General features: G+C 43.4%; 3 protein-coding genes and 1 long non-coding RNA gene across 5 annotated transcripts; 2 read left to right on the top strand and 2 right to left on the bottom strand.

Annotated features, from left to right (window-relative positions):
* Positions 1-23: 23 nt before the first annotated feature.
* On the top strand, positions 24-4,974 carry LOC135340862 (dnaJ homolog subfamily A member 2-like). 2 transcript variants are annotated; one of them, XM_064537281.1, is made up of 5 exons: positions 24-90; positions 251-673; positions 2,097-2,126; positions 3,064-4,353; positions 4,668-4,974. In XM_064537281.1, the coding sequence occupies exons 2-4, from the start codon at positions 401-403 to the stop codon at positions 3,190-3,192; spliced, it is 432 nt and encodes a 143-aa protein (XP_064393351.1). In that variant the 5' UTR covers positions 24-90; positions 251-400; the 3' UTR covers positions 3,193-4,353; positions 4,668-4,974. The 2 variants fall into 2 exon arrangements, with proteins under 2 accessions (XP_064393351.1, XP_064393352.1); XM_064537282.1 differs by lacking the exon at positions 24-90 and having other exon boundaries at positions 102-673; positions 3,064-3,313; positions 4,237-4,353; positions 4,668-4,970.
* A 34-nt stretch (positions 4,975-5,008) lies between these two features.
* On the bottom strand, positions 5,009-8,515 carry LOC135340831 (uncharacterized). The gene is made up of 6 exons (XM_064537237.1): positions 8,365-8,515; positions 7,718-8,231; positions 7,369-7,526; positions 7,122-7,307; positions 6,575-6,719; positions 5,009-6,455 (listed from the first exon to the last, which is right to left on the bottom strand). Exons 2-6 carry the CDS (start codon positions 8,226-8,228, stop codon positions 5,140-5,142), a joined length of 2,316 nt encoding a protein of 771 aa, XP_064393307.1. The 5' UTR covers positions 8,229-8,231; positions 8,365-8,515; the 3' UTR covers positions 5,009-5,139.
* An 11,077-nt stretch (positions 8,516-19,592) lies between these two features.
* LOC135340868 (uncharacterized) lies at positions 19,593-22,189 on the top strand. Its single transcript, XR_010396460.1, has 3 exons — positions 19,593-19,695; positions 20,079-20,238; positions 21,870-22,189. It is a non-coding gene; the product is annotated as an uncharacterized LOC135340868 (long non-coding RNA).
* A 23-nt stretch (positions 22,190-22,212) lies between these two features.
* Positions 22,213-25,768, bottom strand: LOC135340835 (uncharacterized). Its single transcript, XM_064537241.1, has 6 exons — positions 25,660-25,768; positions 25,000-25,477; positions 24,657-24,811; positions 24,410-24,595; positions 23,878-24,025; positions 22,213-23,754 (listed from the first exon to the last, which is right to left on the bottom strand). The coding sequence occupies exons 2-6, from the start codon at positions 25,472-25,474 to the stop codon at positions 22,451-22,453; spliced, it is 2,268 nt and encodes a 755-aa protein (XP_064393311.1). The 5' UTR covers positions 25,475-25,477; positions 25,660-25,768; the 3' UTR covers positions 22,213-22,450.
* Between the last annotated feature and the right edge of the window lie 721 nt (positions 25,769-26,489).

The raw sequence follows: 26,489 nt of genomic DNA, 5'->3' as shown, positions 1-26,489 counted from the left end.
GCCCCCCACTATTGCAAAGGTTGGGAGCCCACTCCCAAATGGCTGGAGGAGGTGTAGAGATCTGAAGGTTGTCTAGCGCTGCAGGAGTAGGTGAGTGTAACTAGGAATACTAGGAATATTGCACATACAGCTTATACCCATAGGCCTGTCAATGGGCAATATTATAGGTCTAGGTCTAGTCTAGTTGCAGAGCATGTCGTACAATGTGTAAAGATTGCTCATGACAGTGTGTGTATTTATCATTGTGTAGAGGAGATGTGTTTGTTGAGTGGGAGCATCCTCCGTCACCACCACTCTCCAGTATCCATGGAGATGACACTATCCTCTTTGAGCTCCTGAGAACTAAACAACATTCAACAGTTGACGACAATCGACGATGCAATTACGTTAGAATCCAGCCATGCATGACATGTGCACAGACTGTGGGGGGTCTGGTATCAAGGTGACCCACCGCCCACTCGGCCCCGGCATGATGCAGCAGATACAGAGCGTGTGCACAGACTGTGGGGGGTCTGTTATCAAGGTGACCCACCGCCCACTCGGCCCTGGCATGATGCAGCAGATACAGAGCGTGTGCACAGACTGTGGGGGGTCTGGTGATTACATAGAAGACAAGGACAAGTGCAAGAAATGCAAAGGAAAACGTCTCGTGGAAATCAACCACAAACAAGAGGTATGAGAATAATTAGAGCACTGCTGTTAGTGAGTCTATGCCAGCCACAATCACTTAGAGACACTTTCCACTGGAATAATTAATATGGGCTATAATTCATGGTCGTTAATTTGGTCCTAAATGCCAAATCTGAACTTTTTAAACGTCCATAATTATTTTTATTTTTGGTGACCCAATTTCCGTGACTTTGTGGTATCCTGATGCTCTTTCAGTTGGTACAAATCAAGCGTTGGTTTGACTTCGCCCAACTAGCGGTATCCTGAAAGCTTAAATGATGCTCTTTCAGTTGGTACGTTCAACTATAATTTGATCCATTTTCGACCAATACCATGATTAAACCAAAGATGGTACTAGTCACGTGATGTTAGCCTATAATTACCGAGCGCCTTATCTCAGAAAACCTTTGTATGTATGTATGTATGTCACGCTCAGGAATGTCACGCTTCAGGAATGCATAATTGGGTGTGGCTACATTCGGTTAATCTTTACTACCTTCAAACTGATCTACTATTGGCATAATTATGCGGAGAATAAAAGCTACGTACTATATATACTATATATAGCTAGCTGGAAGAGCTTCTGTGGAAATCGAAGAGCTAGCTAGCTTAGGCTAGGCTGTAGCTATAGCTATATAAGAATCTCACTTGAACAAAGCCAACAACGACACTACTAACTTACTCTTGAAAGCAGAGTTCTTGAGAGACTGATTCTAGCCAAAAATGTATAAGTAATTAATTGCTATTTCATAATGAAAGCACCTCGGTGGGTGTCAAGTTAAGCTACATAACATAAAGCTGTTTTATACACACATTATACAATGATGAATATTAATTTTGCTGCATGCAGAATCCATATCACAGGGAAACTCAAAGAGTGGGTTATGATCGACCATGATTGTTGTTAAAACGATTGATGCCAAAAGTCCAAGTTTAAAATTGATGGCTGCATCAGCAGAGCCTTGCAGCTACCAATAGCTAGCGTTATAGTGTAGAGGGCTACTAAGTATATAGAGTAGCAACACTCGGTGGACAAGTTGTGGTACGTAGTCTACTCTTCTGTAAAGGCTGCAATGGCATTCCAAGTAGGCATATGTAACTCGAGAACGAAGTATCATTGTCCAAATTAAAATCCAGAAGCCTATAGAAACTCTTATACTTACACTTGATTGATCCTTGAGCAGCTGTAGCAGTCTACACAGTACAGAGAGACAGTCACGTGCATACACACATGCACACATGCACACCAAGGAATAACGAATCATACCTATCGCATGCAAGTCCAGTCTACTCTCCTTCTTTCTCCTAAATTACAACTCTGCGCGAGGCTAATCATGCGTGTGCGTATAATATGTTTCCTACGTGTTACATTATTATTTAACCTCTGAACTCGTGTGAACTAAACACTTTATGTCTTGTCTCTTCAGAACACTGCTGGTGACGACCATAGTGACAAGGTAAGTACAACTACTCACAAATGTGTGGTAATCTACTCTCTAGACTGCAAGCACTGTATAATGGCAGCTCTATTCACACATTGTAAGACCTGTGTACCCTGTAATGTTATCATCACCTAATCTCAGCATTACTAAATTGTTTTGCCATCATATTCAATTAAACGTGAGAGGGGTTGTAGTTGACAGCCATAACTTTCCTACCGTTGATCCAATGTCAAAAATTGTTGGATTTTCTGAAAGCTTAGAAAGAGCTAGATCTTTCAAATGATGTGGTATAACACAATTAAGTTATGGCCACTCAAAGATGCGCACCACAAAGACACACTAAACACTGTTGCTACCATAATGAAAGCACCGCAGGTGCTGATGCCTCGGTGGAGATGCCAAAGCTACATAACATGAAGCTACTAATAGCTTTTGTACTGATGAGCATTTTTGCTTTTGCTGCATGCAAACTCAAAGAGTGGGTAATAATCGACCATGATTGTTGTTAAAAACGATCAATGCCAAAAGTTCAAGTCTAAAATTAATGGCTGCCATCAACAGAGCCTTGCAGCTCTCTTCCTCACTCTTGCAGCTACCAATAGCTAGCGTTCTAGTGCAGAGCTAACTACTAAGTAGAGTAGTAACACTCGGTAAACAAGTTTGGCTACGCGCTCTTCTGAAAAGGCTGCAATGGCATTCCAAGTAAGCAAAACTAGGCATAACTCGAGAACGAAGCATTATTTTGCAAATCCACGAATTAAAATCCAAGTAAACATGACTAGAAGCCTATAGAAACTCTTACTTGCACTTGATTCATCCTTGAGCAGCTGTAGCGGTCTACACACGTACACATAGACACACACACAGACACACAGAACACATGCACTACCGTATACCTCGCTTGCGCATGCGCACCGAGGCATAATTATTGTTAATGTTTATGTCTGGTCAGGTTCCAGTGAGTATGGGAATGAGACACGAGAGCAAAAGATTCCTTTCCGAGGCATGGCTGATGAGATGCCAGATGGAGAGTCATCTTACAGCAGCTGGATCACACCGACTATACAGGAGAATCGACTGACCTGTTTGTGGAGAAGAGCATCAGTTTAAGGGAGGCATTGTGTGGCTTTACTTGCACTCTGGACCCCTGGACGGGAGGAACGTGCGTGTGTCCAGGTCACCAGGAGCAGTGCTGTCACCAGGTGAGTAGGTGGCTGGTAGGAGGAGGATTGTGTATAGGGCTGCCTTTGAGAGGAGTGTACATACAAGCTATTATTACCGTATATTTACAGTGCCTTTAGTCTATAGAGTAAATAAACGGAATTTGGTACGTGTTAGTACATAAATGTAAATATTTTGAGATTGGAACATTTCTAAGAAAATATGATGATACCATTGTGTTGGTGAACAAATTATCTAAAACATATCCAAAAATATTTCCATGGCAACGAAAGGTGGTGGGTATGTGGTGGTTTATAAAACACCAACATTTTTCTATAGTGGACAATCGCTTAGCGATGGAAAAGATCAATTGTTTTCGGCTAAGGTATGGAACTTTGGCACAACATTCCTGAATAGTTTAGTTAACATATGCATGGTTACGTATAGCTTACATAAGTACACGTACTGATTAATACTCAATTATGGGATATTTTAGGTGCCTTTTTGCTTAGCGATGGAACTCAAGCAAATTTGTCGGCTAAGGTCTAATTGTTTTTGCACACTAATTGTTAATAAATTTTCTATCTTTTGATACAAAAAAGTTGTCCAGAAATACTTTAGTTCCGGAGATATTTCATGTTACACATATATTTTACGATCACCCCCATTTTTACCTAAAATGATTTCCCACTACAACAACTTTTTGGGGAAATATTTTCAAATAAGGTTGTAGCTTATTTATTCACCTACACAATGGTATCAGCACAATTTCTTAGAAATGTTCCAATCTTGAGATACATTTAAGTACAACTACTCACTCTGTGGTTAAATTTACTCTCAAAGCTGAAGGCACTGTAGCGGATATATATTGTGTGTGTGTGTGTGTGTGTGTGTGTGTGTGTGTGTGTGTGTGTGTGTGTGTGTGTGTGTGTGTGTGTGTGTGTGTGTGTGTGTGTGTGTCCAGGGTATGGAGGGTGAGGGGATGCCAGTGTTCAAGAGGCCTCATGTCAAGGGCAACTTCTATGTTCAGTTCACCATCCAATTCCCTGACTCTGGTTTCCTGGAAGAGAGTCAACTAAAGGTATGCAGTGGCTATAATCATGTGATATGTGTGTGCAGTGTAGGCAGCCTCTCAATACACAGGCCTCCACTGTATACATGCAATATCTTTAATTTTTTTTTATGCTGTACCACCTTGTCTTCTATAATTAAAGGGTACTAGCTGATCCAATACACAGGCCTCCACTGTATAGCAATGTACTCTACCCCCACCCACACACACACACACCTCACACACACACACACACACACACACACACACACGCACACACGCACACACACACACACGCACACACGCACACACACACACACACACACACACACACACACACACAGGTGTTGGAGTGTCTCCTGCCCACAGGACCTGACCCACCAGCACTGGACCCAGAGGCAGAGGAAGTGGATATGATAGAGTGAAGGGACGAGGGGAGTGGGCGGGGCACAAGGGGGTGGAGCCATATACGATGAAGATGAGGAGGATGAAGGAGTGGGCGGGGCACAGAGGGTGGGCTGCTCTCAACACTGACACTCTTAGGAACTCTATATTCATCGCTTTGATTGTATTTATGGACTGCTTTTGTGGTTACTGCTATTGTTCTAATTATGTGAATAACGTTTGCCCATACCATTCGTCATAATTATTGTGAACGGTAATATTGATTAGCATGAGACTGAGATAAAGTCAATAGTAATCATCATAATAGGAGAGTGCAAACACACACTACAAAATCCCAACTAAAAATAAATTCACAAAGTTATTAAGAAAAAGACGGTACTAGATAATTATAAGTGTTCACATTGTTCATAGTTAAAAGGGTGCTATTTTGTTCAGTTTCACCATCACCTGTGCCATGCTGGGTCGATGGCTGGGCTCTCTCTCAATACAGTGGAGTATCAGCTCGTAAACTGCAGGACGCTCTCTTTTGATTCTCTCAAACATCTCAGGGAAATTGTCTTGACTCGGAAATCGACTGGCAGTCACTTCAGCCAACACAATGCCGTAGCTGTACACGTCAATCTTGACAGTTTGTGGAGGAGGTCGTACAAGCGGTTGAGGGATGACTTCAGGAGGGGAGTAGATTATGGCCCCCTCTCCCATCGTATGAGCATGCTGCAGGAAGTTGGCTGAGCCCAGGTCAGAGACCTTCCCCTTCCACTGGTGGTTGGGCATTCGCTGGAGGAGGACGTTGGGAGCACTCACATCACGGTGGATGATGGGATCGTAGCGCTGGTGCAGGTAGTTCAGAGCTAGGGCAATGTCCATGAAGATCGAGAGGCGGTTTCCTGGGTCCAGTTGATTCCTCTCATACGCTTGTCGGAGATTCATGTCCAGAAGCTCACTGATGATGAGAGGAGGGGATCGATGGGCTTGGTGTTGCTCATCAAAAATAGCACCAATGAATTGCACAAGGTTTGGGTGTCGCACTTCAGCCAAAAGCCTCATTTCTCTCTCCATTTTCTCGATGTAGATTGGGAGAGCAATTTCTTCGTGTAGTCGCTTGACGGCCACACTCACTGTTCCCTCCAGCACCTCCCCCCACCCTCCTTTGCCAATCCTCCTGCCAATGATCACTCTGTTGGCCGGAATCCTCCACACCTCTGTGTTGTGTGCTGCCAACTCTTTCGTCTTGCCTTCTAACTCCCTCTCTAGAGCTGTGATTCGAGCAGACAGGTCAGCTTCTCTTCTGTTGGCCTCAGCGAATTCTCGATCTTTCACTTGTAAAAGTAATTGTGTAGCTTGCTCTCTTTGCTCTGCCAGCTGTGCTCTTTCCTCCGCATCTCCATGACGACGGTTGGCCTCGGTCAATTGTCGATCTTTCGTAGACAAATCGAGATTTTTTGAAGCCAATTCTCGATCTTTCTCTTGCAACTGTAGTTGGTGGTGACGTTGAGTGTCGTGCTCTATCTGCTCTGCTGCTCGTAACTGTTGTTCCAGAGCCCTCACCCGGTCTTGAGAGGAGTTGTCGCTGGTCTCACTGACTGATGAGGCACGAGCAGTTGCTTGTCTGGTCTTCTTCTCACTCAGTCGCTGGGCGGAGCCTCTAGTGTCGTTGTGGGCCACATCCACGAGAGCCCACTTCCCAGCCGAGGGTCCAGCAACAGACGCTGAGGGTCCAGTCAACTCTGTAGGGGGGATTAAGGAACAAATGTAACAGCATATGCATTCAGAGTCATTGACACATGTATTGTGTGTACTTGTCTATCCGACAATAGTTGCCATGGCTACATGTACTGCTGCTCACCAAATCTCAGTATGGTGGTCTCAGCAATGGCATCTCCCAGCACCTCCCGACAGCCTCCAAACACGAGGACCTCAGTGAGTCCTGGTCCCAGACTGGTGGCAGTGATGGAGTGTTTCCAACGTGGTGTCATTGACTCGGGTGTCACCTGGAGGCACAAAAAATAATGATCTGATAAATAAATGTTGAGTGTACAGTAGTACTGTGTATTCTGAACAGATCATCAGATAATCCATGTACTGTATGAAATAGATATAACATTACAACACGAGGAATCTCAAGGTTATGTGTTTTATATTACAGTGACCCTTTACCAAATTATGCCTCGAGGCTACGCGACTGTGTACGGAAGGGACTGTATGACTTTTATTACATGCTTGTAACCTTGACAACGTGATATAATACAGTAAAGGTGTGTGTACATAGAACAAGTATTTAACATCCTCCTAGACTTCAAAGTTATTTACTCTTGTAAATGAACGTCTCGTATCTCTTTATTACATCCATTTATTACACGTACACTAACAGTTCATAATAAGACAAGACTCACCTCTGTCCACTGGACAGTATCTACATCCAGCATCCACATGTCCCCCAGTGTCTTCCTGCCATTATCCACTCCTCCGTACACCAGTAGTTGAGGGTGGTCCTGGCCATAGTTGAGACAACAGGCAGCATGGTCTGACCTCCCCACTGGCCATGGCTCTCCCTGTACTGGCTTCACCTTAGTGACCTCCTACAAACAGTGAACACACAGTATTGTGCATTTCAATGTGGCAGTACTAATTCCAACTCACCATGGTCCTAAAGTCAAACATGTAGACTTCATTGACTCTACCACGGCCAGGTTGGTACCCTCCAAAGAGGACTGCCCTATGCTGGTCCACCATGGTGAAGGTGAAGTGGGAACAGGGAGGAGGTCTCTCTCCTCTGAGCTCAGGGGACGACCAGACACCTGGAAGTGGGGGTGGGTCAATTTAGAGAATGGTACAATGTTACATCATCCTTATAACATTGATTGATATGAAAGTGAACATGGTTTCCTATGTGAGTGAGGGTGGGACTCCGCCCACCAGTAGCTAGATACCCTATAAGTGTATGCAATGAAAACATACAGCGAATGATGTGCACATTGACAAAAGTTACCATTTTGTGTGTCAAAGAAATGGAACTCGTTTGTGTGTCCACTCTGTCCCCTCTTGGTGAATGTTGATCGTTGTGTGGTGTCCTCAACACCATCTCCTCCAAAGCAGCACAGAGTTCTCTCATTCACACAGACAAGTCCACAGTAAGCCTTTTTCATAGGGTGACTACCAGAGGTTTGAACTTTGGTCCACTGGAGAGTGTCCAGATCAAGCTTGCTCATGTCATTGAAGTAAGAAGGCACATCATAGCCACCGAAGGTGTACAGGCAACGACCTACACAAACAGAGCCACCACCCTCCTCTCCACGGGGTAGAGGTCCAGTGGTGGCCAAGTGGCTCCACAGCTCAGTGCTTGGATCACACACAGCAATGGTATTAGACCTCCATCCTGAACCCCTCCCCCTCCATATGTAATGGTGTCCGTCAACTGCAGTAGAGAAATGCTGATAACGAGGTGATAGTTCAACTGGTGGTGTTCGACCAAGAAAGGAGCGAAGACGAGCTTTCAACATTGTCTGCAGGAGTAAGGACAGTGATCAATAATTATACATACACACATTGGCTACCTAGACACTGATATACAGATCACATGTATCATACACACTTCTCTTATGTACACACTTCTCTAGCTAGTATCTCTGAACTCACCTCATGGAAGACACTTCCTGTAATGTCAGCAGCCCCACACACTTTTATACAGTCAAATGGCCAAGGCACCGGAGGTCCATGTAATGCCTAATGTTATATGCATTTCCAATTACGTCATGTTAGAGAGTAAACAAAAACGAGGCCAGTTTAGAAGCACGCGTTAGTCATATGGTAGGAAATAGCACTACAAACTGGAAGGGCATCATCTCAGCTACAGGTGGATATCAAGTTTGTGGATTTTAATGAGTTAACTCGCATTCCTGCAGCATGACAGGTGTCACGCCCACATGATATTTATGTTGACTCAGCAGGTATTTTATGCACCGTCAGCGCTATTTTACTGTTCTTTGTGTTTATCTCTTCTGGAGTCTCTCCAAGAGGCATTTTCTACTAGTTTATCAATCTTAGTATCTACTATAAGTGTTACATTAACACAGGAGCCATAGAAAGCGCAACAAACTCTTACACTGTACATTTATAGCTCATTTCTTCAACTATGACTATGCTATTCATTTTCTTATGTCACAGGATATAGCTAGGCATTATTTATAACTACTGTGGAGTACTATGATCGTTTGTAGTCTTTTAGCTAGCTAGGAGAGCAAGTGTTTGTGTTGTGCTTCCGTATATTCTCTTCTTTCTCTGTACACTCACAATCCGCACAGCCAAATACTCTTTATACCACATGTGGGCACCTCATCCCACAAACATTCCTTTTTCCTGGATGTAATACCAAAATGGAATTCTTTACCACCAGAAGTTATCAACAGCTCCTCTGACTCATCATTTAAATCGAACCTCAGCAGCTTTTTGTGTAATAATTATTATAATTAGCCGTAGCTCCTGTTTTATTTCACTGTTTTTGTGTTGTCCAGGGGAAGTCTTCACACTAGCCATCTGAGCTACCTGACCTACCCTTATGCATACCTTGGTTTGCATAAAAATTTCTTAAATAAAAAAAAAATAAAAATTCCTCCGGGAAACTTGATGATAAATTATGACGCGAGGCCACACCTCCTCTAGGTAAATGTGGGTGTTACATCCTGTCATGCTGCAGGAATGCAATACGGGAGTAACTCAATTACTCATTAGCAAAAAGGTCCTATGTCGTACCTCCTCTCCTCTGCCTTTGACTGTCTGAAAACCAAGAAAAGTGACTCTGTTTCTCTCCCCGGGAGGAGTCTGGCCTCGAGACTAGCTTTTTATAACACTGATGTTTAGTAAATATCCGTGGCTCGAGGAATAGCTTCTTGTGGACAATGTCACGAGCATGTTGGCTTAAAAGTAGCGATGTCAGACCGATTTTAATTTTTGCTATTTCTAACTCCTATGTATTACTATCTCTTTTGAACACTCTAGGCAAACCAGAAAAACTTTACTGCACTGGATTTGGTCAAGCGAATGCAGAGATACAGCGTTTTGAAGAACCTAGTCAGGGAAAATTCGTACAAAAATTTACCGTATTTTAATGTGCTTGGGCGGGACTTATGAAATTTGTTGTTAATACCTAGCCTCGATTCCCGGCCGCTTGAACAAGGCGGCCTGGTATACCTTGTATGCGCATGCGCAAAATAATTGACAACAATTTCATCATACAAATTGTAAAAAAACGGACAAAGTTACAAAAGGGAATAATACGTATGACAATGTGACCACAATGGCAGCTTTCAGAGACACTAATCAAAGTAGAATAATTATGCTGCAGCAGTGTTGCTTCTTCTAGCTCTGTTTATCAAAGAGACAGTTCAAGAAAGCCTCCCAGACAGCTAGAGCTGCTAGCTAGGAAGAGTGGTGGACTCTTTAATACATCAGTAGATCTTGAGTGAATAACTTCCTGAGTGTCGAGTTAAAGCTTATTAAAAGCTTTTAGGAGCAATCATTAGCTTCTTTATCTTCAGCAATGACTTCTTGTCGAACATAAAGGCAAGATTTAGTAGCAAAACACTTGCCTGGTCTATATTACCACAGCCTCATCAGGGGACCCACAGGAACACATCATGCCTTTCCTATAACATCTGTAGCCTTACAGTGTAGGGTGTGGTTAAGTAGAGACTTGGCTTGATACAATAAAGGGCGTAAGAACTCAGTCATCTTTACACAATACTTCTATGTAACGGACTGTAAATCAGAATACAAATAGTATACGGTTTATTTTACTGACAGTATCCACAAATACACGGATTACCCCCTTTTGGGGTAATGTACACGCATGCGCATACAAGGTATACCAGGCCGCCTTGTTCAAGCGGCCGGGAATTGAGGCTAGTTAATACCGGAAATGATCTTAAAGTTAGCATATCTGCTGAACCGCTTGGTCTATTCTCTTTTAAAAAAGTATGAAATGGACACTCAGGACTCAGGAGTTAACATTGTAACCATTTGATATTTATTATGAAGTTTATAATGTTTCTGTAATGTATATCTTTATGATGTCCCTATAATAGTGTGATGTCTCCTGCTTCAGAGAGTTCTTTTGGATTTAAAGTAACCATACTATCTTTTCAGTATATTGTATCATGTTTTAGAACTCTCATCAATGTTCACCTTACGCTTGTATCTGTTTCTTGATCTTTATAAGCAACTTTTCTGTCAATTTCATTTGGTCTAAATAATTAGTTTTTAGTGTGATGTAGATTTAAGGCCATACAACTATAAATCTATGATACAACTCTGTTGATAGCTTCTAATTAATACAGTAGATTACTCTTGTCTTGTTTTGTGTGCAAATTGAATCAGTTCTTGCAATTTAATAGTTTTAATAGATTACATTGTTGTCCTTGGAATTCTCTCCAATCTTTCTTGTTTCTTTTCAACAGAGGCTTTCAGATTGCTTCAATAATTACTTTCAGTAACTTCTAAGAAATAAATACATCTATTGGTACACTTGGCTTGATTTTACTGCATTTCTATTCTCAGCTCCACCCATCTATCCATGCAATATGTGATTCCGCAAGAAATAAAAGCTTATTGTAGCAACTTTTTGCATAATCTGGAGAGAGTTAGAGATGAAAGACATGCTCACTTGTGTTTTTGTTCATTTTCATGTTTGGTTGCCAAAATGATGATCACCTTTGAGAAAAAATCACACACAAAACAAGCATCAAATGCTAATGTTGTGGTTTAGTTTACTTCCTGTTCTATGTGTACTATTTATGTACGCGTGTTCTCAATGTTTTTAGTCTCTATTAAACTGTCAACTGTAAACCAGTACTGAGTTGGTAACTTAGCGGTGAGTCCAGACCTAGCTAAGTTACGACATAAATTGGCGACGAGGAGTTAGAACTCTATGATGGCTACAGGACTGCTTGGGCACCTCGAGCAATTCGATCCAGCGTTGGAGGAATGGCCGCAGTATGTGGAGAGACTCGAACAGTTTTTTGTTGCGAACGATATCACTGGAGATGGTAGTGCTGTGAAGAAGAGAGCTACCTTTCTCGCAGTAGTGGGCCGTAGTGCCTACAATCTGCTGCGAAGTCTAATTGCACCAGCAAGGCCTGCAGAGAAAACATTTGAGGAGCTGGTGGAAGTGCTTACTGCACACTACAGTCCGAGGCCTACCGAAGTCATGCAACGTTTCCGATTCAACTCTAGAGCGAAGAAAGAAGGAGAGTCTATTGCTGACTATGTAGCTGCGCTGAGGAAGCTAGCCGAATTTTGTAATTACGGTGCTGCATTGGACAAAGTGCTACGTGACAGGCTAGTGTGGGGAGTCAAGGACACCTACATACAGAAGAAGCTGCTAGCAGAACGAGAGCTGACATTGGCTACGGCTATTCAGATTGCTCAAGGTTCTGAGACTGCAGAGAAGAACCTTCGTGAGATGGGAAGCGAATCCCATAAAGAAGGAGTACATTATGTCCAGAAACAGACGCCGAAACCGATTAAAACTAACTCGAAGTGTTATCGATGTGGCAAGACGAGTCACAGTGGCAATGACTGCCCGTACAAGGACTTTGTGTGTAGAGGATGTCATAAAGTGGGACACTTGCAAAAGATGTGTCGAGCTGCCAAGGGACGCCCAAACCCGAAGAAGTTCCCTCGACATGACAAGTATAAGAAAAGGGCTGGAATAAACCAAGCAAGAGAGTCTGGAGAATCAGATGACGAAGACTTCCTGCTGATGGTAGAAGAAGTTGGAGGAATCCACAGGATCTACCAGCCCCCAATAAAAGTACCCGTGAGTATAGAGGGTACTACTGTGTGTATGGAACTAGACACAGGTGCCTCAGTATCTCTAGTATCAGAGTCACAGTACAAACAGTTGTGGCCAGGGAGGAGCTTAGACCCATCTGATATCAACTTACAGACCTACTCAAAGGAACCCCTTGTAGTAATGGGAAGCTTTGATGTTGAGGTTGTGTATGATAACAAAAAGGTGACCTTACCTCTTGTTGTTGTTCAAGGGAATGGACCTTTGTTGTTTGGCAGGAACTGGCTAAATGCTATTAAGTTGAATTGGTCTAACATTCACTATACCCAAGCTCCAGGTTTACAGGACTTACTGGCCAAGTACCCCGATGTGTTCCAGAAAGGACTGGGTACGTACCAGGGACAAGAAGCCTCCCTTGTAGTGGACGCTGATGCTGTTCCCCGTTTTAACAAAGCCAGACGTCTTCCATATGCTATGCGAACGAAAGTTGAAGAGGAACTGGAGAGGCTGGTTCAGGAAGGCACTCTGAAGCCCGTGGACTATGCTGAATGGGCCGCACCAATTGTGGCAGTGTTAAAGAGTGATCGAACGAGTGTGAGAATATGTGGCGATTTCCGAATGACAGTTAACCCCGTTTCTAAACTCCATCGTTACCCCCTGCCGAAGGTGGAAGATTTATTTGCAACCCTGGCTGACGGAAAGATCTTTACTAAATTAGATCTGACACAAGCTTATCAACAGTTAAAGCTTGACACCCAATCTCAGAACTATGTGGTAATCAACACCCTAAAAGGGTTGTTCCAATACACGAGATTACCTTTTGGAGTGTCATCAGCCCCTGGCATTTTTCAGAAGACCATGGAGACCCTGCTACAGGGTATTGCTGGGGTAGTGGTGTATTTGGACGACATTTTGATCTCTAGTGCAACCGAAGCGGAGAACCTGAAATCACTCGAGGAAGTGTTGAAACGCCTATCCGAAGCTGGTTTGCGAGCCAAACGAGGCAAGTGCACGTTCATGGCTCCATCTGTCGAGTTTTTGGGTCACCTGGTTGACGCTAAGGGTATCCGACCCTTACCTGAGAAAGTCCGTGCTGTCCAGCAAGCACCTACCCCTACCAATGTGACGGAACTGAGGTCCTACATTGGATTGATTTCTTATTATGGGAAGTTCCTACCGAATCTAGCCACTCGCTTAACACCATTGTACAAGCTGTTAAACAAAGATGTGCCATGGGAATGGTCATCTGAGCAAGAACTTGCTTTTAACAGGTCGAAACAGCTGCTGACATCAACAAATCTGTTAGCTCATTACAACCCCCAATTACCTATTGTTCTGGCCTGCGATGCCTCTGCATACGGAATTGGAGCCGTACTTGCTCACCAAATGCCTGATGGTACCGAGAGACCGATAGCCTATGCTTCTAGGACTTTGAATTCGGCTGAAAGAAATTACTCGCAGCTTGAAAAGGAAGGACTGTCCTGTGTTTTCGGAGTAAAGAAATTCTATGCATACCTATTTGGTCGAAAATTCACTCTAATTACGGATCACAAACCGTTATTGAGCCTGCTGAGTGGACAGAAACCAACCTCATTACAAGCCTCCGCAAGGATTCGTCGATGGTCATTGGCACTGTCGATGTACGAGTACGAGCTGAAGTTCCGAAACACTACAGCTCACGGTAATGCAGATGCTTTGAGTCGTCTGCCCTTAACTGACACTGTTCCTGATGACCGAACACCACCAGAACTGGTGCTCTTACTGGAACATCTCGATTCCTCACCGATCACGGCTGCACATATCAAAGAGGCTACCAGACGAGACCCAGAACTCTCTACTATTCACCAGTATGTGCAACAAGGATGGCCACACCGTTCCGCCATGGAAACCAGTCTAATGCCCTTTTATGAGCGACGAGAAGAACTTTCAGTACACTGTGGGGAAATCGTGTGGTGGTACCCAAGACCTACCGAGGTGATGTGCTCGTACAACTGCACGAAGGACATCCTGGCACCACTCGCATGAAAGGACTATCGCGTATGTATGTGTGGTGGCCTGGTATTTCGAAAGACGTCGAAGAGACGGTACAAGATTGCATTCCCTGTCAACAACAACAGTCAAAACCACCTGTTGCCCCACTCCATCCTTGGGCTTGGCCTACACGCCCGTGGGCCAGATTGCATATCGATTATGCTGGTCCCATTCACGGACAAATGTTTTTGATTATCATTGATGCCCATTCAAAATGGATTGAAGCAATTCCAACATCTGGCTCGACATCCCGAGTAGTGATCGAAGAACTACGGTTTTTGTTTTCTCAATTTGGCCTACCAGAGTGTGTTGTGTCTGACAATGGCACATGTTTCACTAGTGCAGAATTCAAAGGATTCCTGAAGAAAAATGGTATCAACCAAATTCTGTCTGCCCCTTATCACCCCTCTACAAATGGCCTGGCTGAACGAGCAGTGCAAGTAGTTAAGAAGGGACTTAAGAAGGAAACAAAAGGTTCGATGCGCAGTAGACTTGCAACGGTGTTATTTGCTTACAGGTTAACTGCACAGTCAACCACTGGACAATCCCCAAGTGAACTTTTGTTAGGTCGTCGACCACGATCTCGTCTAGATCTGCTTAAACCGAACACAGCAGAGAGAGTTGAACGTCAACAAGCAAAACAGGTGAAACAACACGACAACCGTGCTCGCGAAAGAAGTTTTGAGCCCGGAGACCTGGTGTATGTCAGAAATTACCAGTCAGGAAATCGTTGGTTACCGGGTGTGATACAGGAAAAGACAGGACCAGTATCGTTTCGAGCGAAGATGCAGAATGGTCAAGTGCGAAGGTGTCATGTGGACCAGGTTCGGAACCGAACAGTAGACGAACCTACCGAGCCAGAAGAGGTCCCTATTCCGAATGCAATTCTTCCTGACGAATTGACCACACCGTATGCACCTCAAGCTGATAGTACTCCTGGAAACAGCTCCCCTTTACCTGAAGTTGGTGTAGAACCACCTGTCGACGTCCCTAGTCAAGGTGTTGTCTCAAAACCTGCAACTGCGATTAAAGTATATCCTAAGCGTAACCGTAAGACTGTGGATCGATATGAACCTAAATGGTAGTTATTGATTGGAAACTGGTATTTTATTGGTATTGTTTTGTCATTAGTTGAATGATTTTTGTCATTAGTTAATTTTGTGAGTCCTCACTAAAGGAAGGAGGAATGTTGTGGTTTAGTTTACTTCCTGTTCTATGTGTACTATTTATGTACGCGTGTTCTCAATGTTTTTAGTCTCTATTAAACTGTCAACTGTAAACCAGTACTGAGTTGGTAACTTAGCGGTGAGTCCAGACCTAGCTAAGTTACGACAGCTAAAATCATAAAAACTGTTATAAAAATCAAATTCTACGCTATTTTTTACCCCTGGGAACAGCTGTTGTTTGCTAGACTCTTCCAGGGCTTGCGGAAAGCCCTTCTTGTTCACTCACATTCTGGTTCCGTTTTTTACCATTGAATTACTGTATGAAAATACGCCCACGCACTACTTCTGGTCTGACATCTCTAATTAAAGGTCAAAGGTCAACCTATATCGTACCGGGGGTGTCGAAAATGGGCGTGGTGATGATGGTAAAACTGGCTGGCTATTATCTCTACTCCTATACAGATTTAGTGAAATTTGAAAGATTCTCTGTACTTGAAATAACATTTTTAGTTGATGTATACAGGAATTTAAGTTAGCCATTGCCTACTGGCATAGTTTTAAAAATGACAAAGGTCAAGTACTATCAACCTCCTCTGTGAAGTGGAATCATGTGACAGTTTAATTGCATTCTTGCGAATCTGATTGGAGATGTCAAATTTTGACATCTGAACCAAGAAAAGTGACTCTAAATGCCAGACCCTCTCCCTGGCACATGTCAGATCACGTGCAAGGGAGTGGTCTGGGGCCAGACTAATAAAAAGCAGTGCAAAACAGTGATGTTTAGTTTACTAAAAAGCAGTGATATTATTTTAGTAAAAAGCAGTGATATTTAGTAAAAAACAGTGATATTTAGTAAAAAGCAGTGATGTTTAGTAAAAAGCAGTGATACTTATTAAAAAGCAGTGATGTTTACTAAAAAGCAGTGATATTAATTTACTAAAAAGCAATAAAAATTAGGATCAGGTGTCATATACGGCACCTCGCTAATTAGATTCATAAACGTGTGGGCGGGAGTGGGCGGGACACAGGAAGCCATGTGCTTGCTGCAAGTTTACCGCGAAATTGAAGAAGTAGAATACAAACTATGTCTTTTTTGGTGATAGGACCAGTGTTGTTTGGTGGAGTGGCAGGTATCATCCAGTATTTAAGACAGAGACACTTGCTGGCATCTACCTGTGATTGCTCAAGGTATAACCAACCATGAGTTGACTGATAAATAATTATAAATAATAAAAATCAATTATTAATTATAAGCAATGTAGCAGCAACTGTTAATAAAAATTAATAAGCAATGTAGCAGCAACAAATTATATACGACCATTCACAATAGGTGTAACATCCCAATGTCCAAAAAACCACGACGTGATGTGTCTGATCAAGTTAGTTGGTGGTGCAGGCAATGCAAACCAAGAAAATCAATAAGACACGGAAGTTTTTTTTCCAAATCAAAACTAACTCTACAGAAGTGGCTGATGATACCTTAAGGTCACTATTATAAACGGGTATTAAATTTAGCGTTTTTAGCGAGAACGACCCAAACCGCTAATATAAGTACTCGCATACTTTTATTTAACCAAAGAAATTTTTAAAATTCGTTTAAATGGAAGTAGTCTATTAGCTATCATTATAGGTCTAGTACAACAAATATAATACATGTATATGTACGTACAGTATAGTACTAGTTTAGTAGTGTATTCTTGAAGATGTTGAAGTTGACTTTCGTCTTTCAGTGATTAAACCACTCCATGCCCAATGGTTAGTTAACTTGTATAACTTCTTTTCAACTGAGAAAGGAAGAAAAGTCATATATAATGGATGGATGAAGGCTGGCATATCAGGACTATTGGATGGAACAACTGTTTTACCACCAGAGGACCCTTTTGAATGCATTGTTTGTGACACTAGCTAATTCATTCAATTCAATTGTGTGTGATAATTATTCCTATCGCTAATTAAAAAATTTGGAAACTGAATTATGAAATAGCTAAAATTAGTACCTGCCAAATTGGTAGGTCTCCAAACCGCCAAATTTAGTACCCGTTTAAAATAGTGTCCTTAAGGTAATTCACTTATGGGCGTGGGAGTTCCCTGTAACTAGTACCTAGGAGCCACTCAAACAGTTAGTGTATTAGTGGTCTCACTTACTTAAGCATGTGCTTTGTGATTGTCGTTCTTTAGTTTGAATCTCTGAGCAATATAATCGACCGTCCGTCCAACACACCACTCCTATATTCGTATTAGGTTCATGTACTTTGTTATGACATGTAATATAATAATCGTATAATACAGTGGAACTTAACAACCATTCTGCAGAAAGACAAACAGCAGATATAAATAAAAGGTCAAGTACCCAGTACAAAACAACCCCTCAACAAAGGACACCTCTGTATAATGGCCAATATCTTATCCCCCAATGTTACAAGGTTCCACTGTATGGTATGGTATGCATTATACACTCCAGTGCATAAAGTGTTTCCCCGGGCGGTCACCTTGGAGACAAACATGGAGGTGTTAGGGAGTCCACTAGTCCTTGGCAGCTCCACTTCAAAATACACTCTGTCCACCTACAAAAGGGAGCACAATTCTCCAGTGAATACTGAGCATAATGCAGTAGTGAATAAGCAGCCACTTACAGGACGATGGTCCACGATGGTCCCAAGTGCCAATTTTTGAAAGGCCCAATTAATTTATTTCTGGTTACCTACTTTCAGTGACTTTGTGGTATCCTGAAAGCTTAAAAAATGCTATTTCAGTTGGTACGTTCAACCATAGATTGAACAGTAGGAGGGATTGGAAACGACCATGCAGGCCCCTCTGTGTAAACCGGTGAAACACTCCGCGTTATGATTTTGCGCTCGCTTAGTTTTACCGTACTCTAGTTGAATGTATATTTCAACTGTTTCTAGCTCTCCTATCCACTAGCGATCACTCAGGGGCTGGGAGGTACTCTAGAGAAGTAAGTTTACACCACTGACTAAGTCCGTTGTCTTTTACTCCGTTTTTAATTTTTGTTGAGTTTAGCTTACTCCATGTCAACTTTTCTCTTTCCCTGCTGTGAAGCGGAAACTTGACTTGGTTATTATGTATCTAAGTGCTATATAGAATGGCTTCATGCTATGCATGGATATAAGCTGTACCGTAAATAATAACAGTTCATAAATGTTTGCAGTATAGTCCTTCAAAACTGCTGTAGTATACTTTCAGACACACCACGGGCCTTGACTTCCCACAACTTCATAGTAGTAAGTGCTATTCCTTCTTGTATAGCATTTACTATGCCTCGGTGCGCATGCGCAAGCGAGGGATACGGTAGTGTGTTTGTGTGTCTGTCTGTGTAGACTGCTACAGCTGCTCAAGGATCAATGAAGTGCAAGTAAGAGTTTCTATAGGCTTCTAGCCATGTTTTCAATTTGTGGATTTGCAAAAAATGCTTCGTTTTTGCTAGTTTTGCTTACTTGGAATGCCATTGCAGCCTTTTCAGAAGAGCACGTAGCCAAAATTGTTTACCGAGTGTTACTACTCTACTTAGTAGTTAGCTCTGCACTAGAACGCTAGCTATTGGTAGCTGCAAGAGTGAGAAGAGAGCTGCAAAGCTCTGCTGATGGCAGCCATTAATTCAGTTAATTTAGACTTGAAGTTTTGACATCAATCGTTTTTAACAACAATCATTTCTATGTACAGCACATTGTATGGCAGTCAAGACAGGATTAATCCTTTGTAGTTTTAGCCACACCCTATAACGCGGAGTGTTTCACGCAAACATTCGTTTCCAATCCTTCCTACTGTTCTATCTATGGTTCAACCCATTTTCGACACATACCATGATTAACTAAAGATCGTACTAGTCACGTGATGTTAGCGTATAATTATAATAATTTTTGTTTCCTACGTGTTACATTATTATTTAACCTCTGAACTCGTGTGAACTAAACACTTTATGTCTTGTCTCTTCAGAACACTGCTGGTGACGACCATAGTGACAAGGTAAGTACAACTACTCACAAATGTGTGGTAATCTACTCTCTAGACTGCAAGCACTGTAGAATGGCAGCTCTATCCACACATTGTAAGACCTGTGTACCCTGTAATGTTATCATCACCTAATCTCAGCATTACTAAACTGTTGCGATCATATTCAATTAAACGTGAGGGGGGTTGTAGTTGAACATCTTTTAACAGACATAACTTTCCTACCGTTAATCCAATGTCAAAAATTGTATGATTTTCTGAAAGCTTAGAAAGAGGTCTTTTAAATTATCAATCCAGCATTTGGATGGGGCCATAATGTCATTTTTTGGCCTTGGTCTATGGGCTATTATCCATGGTGTGGTCAAATTGGTAAATACTTTTATCTTCACATCTTGCAGCAGCTGGATCACACCGACTACAGGAGAGTGGACTGTGACCTGTTTGTGAAGAAGAGCATCAGTTTAAGGGAGGCCTTGTGCGGCTTCACTTGCACTCTGTACCCCCTGGACGGGAGGAACGTGAGTGTGTCCAGGTCACCAGGAGCAGTGCTGTCACCAGGTGAGTAGGTGGCTGGTAGGAGGAGGATTGTGTATAGGGCTGCCTTTGAGAGGAGTGTACATACAAGCTATTATAGTGTGTCCCAGCCTTACAAGCTGAGGGGACATGTGTTAGAGTGAGGTACCTTAGGACTGTTGATCTGGCAGCTTTAACAAGACTTAGGCTATTTATTAAGGTCGTATACACCCTTGTTATTATCCATGAGAACCAAGGCAACTGAATTGAAAGTGATAGCTAAGAGTACCAGTGCAAAGGAGAGAGGTTCATTGAGGTGTACTGGCATGGCTATCTTATATATATAGTGACATCCTTCTTGTTCTTCAATACACTGTAGAGGTGGTGTGGCCAAATTGGCAAATACCGTATAGCGGATATTTCGAGGGTATAAATGTTCGTGGTTTTCGCTGATCAAGCATCTACCGCGAACATTTATTCCCACGAATTTAATATCGCACGCATACACGCTGCAGAAAGACTGCTATTCTGAATTCCCGAAAACCTTTTAAACGGTCAATTTGCGAAAGTGTATACCCTCGAAATATACCCGCTATACGGTAGTTTTATCACTCAAATATGAACTTTGATGATATCATTTTAGAGAAGAAGCTCTTTCAGATGCTTAATTCCCAAATTTGGAACGGGTCATATAATTAGGGTTAGGTATAGGACTTTTGATCTTGTTATTTCTGTTTTCACTTCATGTGTATGTATTTATAGTCTTGTGGTTATGTGCAATTAATACTAACAGTGGTTGTGTTGTGTGGGCAGTATTGTACGTAGGTACATGTACAGTTGCTAAAAAGCTACGAAAACTCTGCCAATCTAATTACAACATACTGAAAGTAGTATCAATTGAGTTTACAATGTGTGTGTGTGTGTGTGTGTGTGTGTGTGTGTGTGTGTGTGTGTGTGTGTGTGTGTGTGTGTGTGTGTGTGTGTGTGTGTGTGTGTGTGTGTGTGTGTGTGTGTGTGTGTGTGTGTGTGTGTGTGTGTGTGTGTGTGTGTGTGTGTGTGTGTGTGTGTGTGTGTGTGTGTGTGTGTGTGTGTGTGTGTGTGTGTGTGTGTGTGTGTGTGTGTGTGTGTGTGTGTGTGTGTGTGTGTGTGTGTGTGTGTGTGTGTGTGTGTGTGTGTGTGTGTGTGTGTGTGTGTGTGTGTGTGTGTGTGTGTGTGTGTGTGTGTGTGTGTGTGTGTGTGTGTGTGTGTGTGTGTGTGTGTGTGTGTGTGTGTGTGTGTGTGTGTGTGTGTTCAGGGTCTGGAGGGTGAGGGGATGCCTGTGTTCAGGAGGCCTCATGTCAAGGGCAACCTCTATGTTCAGTTCACCATCCAATTCCCTGACTCTGGTTTCCTGGAGGAGAGTCAACTAGCAGTGGCTATAATCATGTGATATGTGTGTGCAGTGTAGGCAGCCTCTCAATACACAGGCCCCCACTGTATACATGCAATATCTTTATGCTGTACCACCTTGTCTTCTATAATTAAGGTGTCTTTGTGAAGTAGTTGGTATACTGATCCAATACACAGGCCCCCACTGTATAGCAATGTACTCTACCCCCCCCCCACACACACACACACCCACACACACACACACCACCCACACACACACACACACACACACACACACATACACACAGGAGTTGGAGTGTCTCCTGCCCACAGGACCTGACCCACCAGCATTGGACCCAGAGGCAGAGGAAGCGGATATGATAGAGAGTGAGGGGACGAGGGGAGTGGGCGGGGCACAAGGGGGTGGAGCCATATATGATGAAAATGAGGAGGATGAAGGAGTGGGCGGGGCACAGAGGGTGGGCTGCTCTCAACAGTGACACTCTTAGGAACTCTATATTCACCGCTTTGATTGTATTTATGGACTGGTTTTGTGGTTACTGCTATTGTTCTAATTATGTGAATAACGTTTGCCCATACCACTCATCATAATTATTGTGAACGGTAATATTGATTAGCATGAGACTGAGATAAAGTCAATAGTAATCATCATAATAGGAGAGTGCAAACACACACTACAAAAGCCAAAGCTAAAAATAAACTTCTAGTAATTAAAAATCAATATTAATTCAAGAAGCTAGCTACTAAATAATTATAAGTGTTCAAATTAGTGTGTCGTATAACACAGAGTCCCATTATCAATTACAACCTAAACTAAAAAGGAAGCTATACTATAGATAAGTGTTCACCGTATATACATTGTTCATAGTTAAAAGGGTGCTATTTTGTTCAGTTCCACCATCACCTGTGCCATGCTGGGTCGATGGCTGGGCTCTCTCTTAGTGCAGTGGAGTATCAGCTCGTACACTGCAGGATGCTGCCTCTGTACTTGGAGAATCATGTCTCGATAATGTTCAGCACTTGGGAATCGACTAGCGGTCACCTCACAGAGGACAATGCCGTAGCTGTACACATCGATCTTGACAGACTGTCTCAGAGGTGGAGTGAGAGGATCAAAGGCTTGAGGGATGGCTTCAGGAGGGGAGTAGATTATGGCCCCCTCTCCCATCGTATGAGCATGCTGCAGGAAGTTGGCTGAGCCCAGGTCAGAGACCTTCCCCTTCCACTGGTGGTTGGGCATTTGCTGGAGGAGGACGTTGGGAGCACTCACATCACGGTGGATGATGGGATCGTAGCGCTGGTGCAGGTAGTTCAGAGCTAGGGCAATGTCCATGAAGATCGAGAGACGATTTCCTGGGTCCAGTTGATTCCTCTCGTACGCTTGTCGGAGATTCATGTCCAGAAGCTCGGTGATGATGAGAGGAGGGGATCGATGGGCTTGGTTTGGCACATCAAAAATAGCACCAATGAATTGCACAAGGTTTGGGTGTCGCACTTCAGCCAATAGATTCATTTCTCTCTCCATTTTCTCGATGTAGATTGGGAGAGTAATTTCTTCGTGTAGTCGCTTGACGGCCACGCTCACTGTTCCCTCCAGCACCTCCCCCCACCCTCCTTTGCCAATTCTCCTGCCAATGATCACTCTGTTGGCCGGAATCCTCCACACCTCTGTGTTGTGTGCTGCCAACTCTTTCGTCTTGCCTTCTAACTCCCTCTCTAGAGCTGTGATTCGAGCAAACAGGTCAGCTTTTCTCCTGTTGGCCTCAGCCAATTCTCGATCTTTCACTTGTAAAAGTAATTGTGTAGCTTGCATTCTTTGCTCTGCCAGCTGTGCTCTTTCCTCCGCATCTCCATGACGACGATTGGCTTTGGTCAATTCACAATCTTTTAAAGCTAATTCACGATCCTTCTCTTGCAACTGTAGTTGGTGGTGACATTGAGTGTCGTGCTCTCTCTGCTCTGCTGCTCGTAACTGTTGTTCCAGAGCCCTCACCCGATCTTGAGAGGAGTGGTCGCTGGTCTCACTGACTGATGAGGCACGAGCAGTTGCTTGTCTGATCCTCTTCTCACTCAGTCGCTGGGTGGAGCCTCTAGTGTCGTTGTGGGCTACATCCACGAGAGCCCACCTCCCAGCCGAGGGTCCAGCAACAGACGCTGAGGGTCCAGTCAACTCTGTAGGGGGGATTAAGGAACAAATGTAACAGTATATGCATTCAGAGTCATTGACACATGTATTGTGTGTACTTGTCTATCAGACAATAGTTGCCATGGCTACATGTACTAGTAGCTGCTCACCAAATCTCAGTATGGTGGACTCAGCAATGGCATCTCCCAGGCTCTCCCGCTTGCCTCCAAACACGAGGACCTCAGTGAGTTCTGGTCCCAGACTGGTGGCAGTGATGGAGTGGTAGTAACGTGGTGTCATTGACTCAGGAGGTGTCACCTGGAGGCACAAAAAATAATGATAAATAAATGTTGAGTGTACAGTAGTACTGTGTATTCTGAACAGATCATCAGATAATCCATGTACTGTATGAAATAAATATAACATTACAACACGAGGAGTCTCAAGGCTATGTGTTTTATATTACAGTGACCCTTTACCAAATTATGCCTCGAGGCTACGCGACCGTGTACGGAAGGGACTGTATGACTTTTATTACACGCTTGTAACCTTGACAACGTGATATAATACAGTAAAGGTGTGTTCATAGCACAAGTATTTAACATCCCCTAGACTTCAAAGTTGTAAATGAATGTCTCATATCTCTTTATTACGTCCATTTACTACACGTACACTAACAGTTCATAATAAGACAAGACTCACCTCTGTCCACTGGACAGTGTCTACATCCAGTATCCACATGTCCCCCAGTGCCTTGCTGCTATTACCCAGTCCTCCGTACACCAGTAGTTGAGGGTGGTCCTGGCCATAGTTGAGACAACAGGCAGCATGGAATGACCTCTCCACTGGCCATGGCTCTCCCTGTACTGGCTTCACCTTAGTGACCTCCTATACACAGTGAACACACAGTACTGTGCATTTCAATGTGGCAGTACTAATTCCAACTCACCATGGTCTGGAAATCAAAAATGTAGATTTCATTAACCTCACCACGGCCAGGTTGGTACCCTCCAAAGAGGACTGCCCTGTGCTGGTCCACCATGGTGAAGGTGAAGTCACAGGAAAGAGGTCTCTCTCCTATGAGCTCAGGGGACGACCAGACACCTGGAAGTGGGGGTGGGGCAATTTAGAGAATGGTACAATGTTACATCATCCTTATAACATTGATTGATATGAAAGTGAACATGGTTTCCTATGTGAGTGAGGGTGGGACTCCGCCCACCAGTAGCTAGATACCCTATAAGTGTATGCAATGAAAACATACAGCGAATGTGCACATTGATAAAAGTTACCATTCTGCGTGTCAAAGAAATGGAACTCGTTTGTGTATCCACCAGTCTTGGTGAATGTTGATCCTGGTTGTGTGGTGCCCTCAATACCGAATCCTCCAAAGCAGCACAGAGTTCTCTCATTCACACGGACAAGTCCACAGAAAGCCTTTTTCATAGGCTGACTACCAGAGGTTTGAACTTTGGTCCACTGGAGAGTGTCCAGATCAAGCTTGCTCATGTCATTGAAGTAAGAAGACCCATCCTTACCACCAAAGGTGTACAGGCAACGACCTACACAAACAGAGCAACCACCATGCTCTCCAGGGGGTAGAGGTCCAGTGGTGGGCAAGAGGCTCCACAGCTCAGTGCTTGGATCATACACAGCAATGATGTTAGACCCCCTCGGTCCTGGACTAACCCCCCTCCACAAGTAATGGTGTCCGTCAACCGCAGAGAATTGACTCCGACGAGGTGATGGTTCAACTGGAGCATCCATTACCTGCACAGGAGTGATCATGAGACAGTGTTTATGCCATCACACACACACACACAATCATTGGTTGAGCCTGGACTGAGACTATGCATGCTAGCTATAGGACCTAACCAGATCAACAACCATCACATGACTTACATGAACTCTGTATATCTATAGCAGCAATGAGACACAGCATTTCAACTTACAAGTCATGGACAGTAGAACACTCCCTCAGAGATATCAGAGAGCTGCTATTGTTGTTGGAGTTCTGTTGATCTTGCATACCAGCCACGCCCCCACTATTGCAAAGGTTATGAGGAGAGCCCATGCACTCCCAAAATGGCTAGCTGGAGGAGGTGTAGAGATCTGAAGGTTGTCTAGCGCTGCAGGAGTAGGTGAGTGTAACTAGGAATACTAGGAATATTGCACATACAGCTTATACCCATAGGCCTGTCAATGGGCAATATTATAGGTCTAGGTCTAGTCTAGTTGCAGAGCATGTCGTACAATGTGTAAAGATTGCTCATGACAGTGTGTGTATTTATCATTGTGTAGAATGGAAACTACATTATGTTGCCTTAAAACTGATTAAGATGTACATGTAGGTATTACTGTACACTGTTAATTACCGTCACAGCATGACATGCCTACCATAATAGTCATCCATGTCTTCACTTCATTGAGATATCTTTGCTAACACGTAATCTGTTTTACTGTTTCCTTAATTTCCCTGTAGGTGGTCAGTCCCAGTTCTCTGTAGCTACCCTGGATGTGGACGGCATGGCTGGTCGCAATGAGGAGAGGATGAGACAATTGGACGCTATACTCAATGCTGGGACCCACACTGGCAGTAGTCGAGGCGTGGGAGGACGCAGTGGAGTGGGCGGGCCCAGTAGAAGTGTGAGGGGAGTGGAGCCGGGGGAGGACTCGGAATCAATCATCAGTAATTTCCTCAATCGTAGGGGACCGAGACGACCATCGCTGACACGAGGCTCAGAGATGAGTCTGGAGTGTGAGACTGCCTATATATATACCA

The sequence above is a fragment of the Halichondria panicea genome, chromosome 9, assembly GCF_963675165.1.
Source record: "Halichondria panicea chromosome 9, odHalPani1.1, whole genome shotgun sequence".
In the NCBI taxonomy this organism is placed as follows: Eukaryota; Metazoa; Porifera; class Demospongiae; order Suberitida; family Halichondriidae; genus Halichondria; species Halichondria panicea.
Note: the sequence above shows the minus strand (reverse complement) of the source record. Positions and strands in the feature narration are given on the sequence as shown.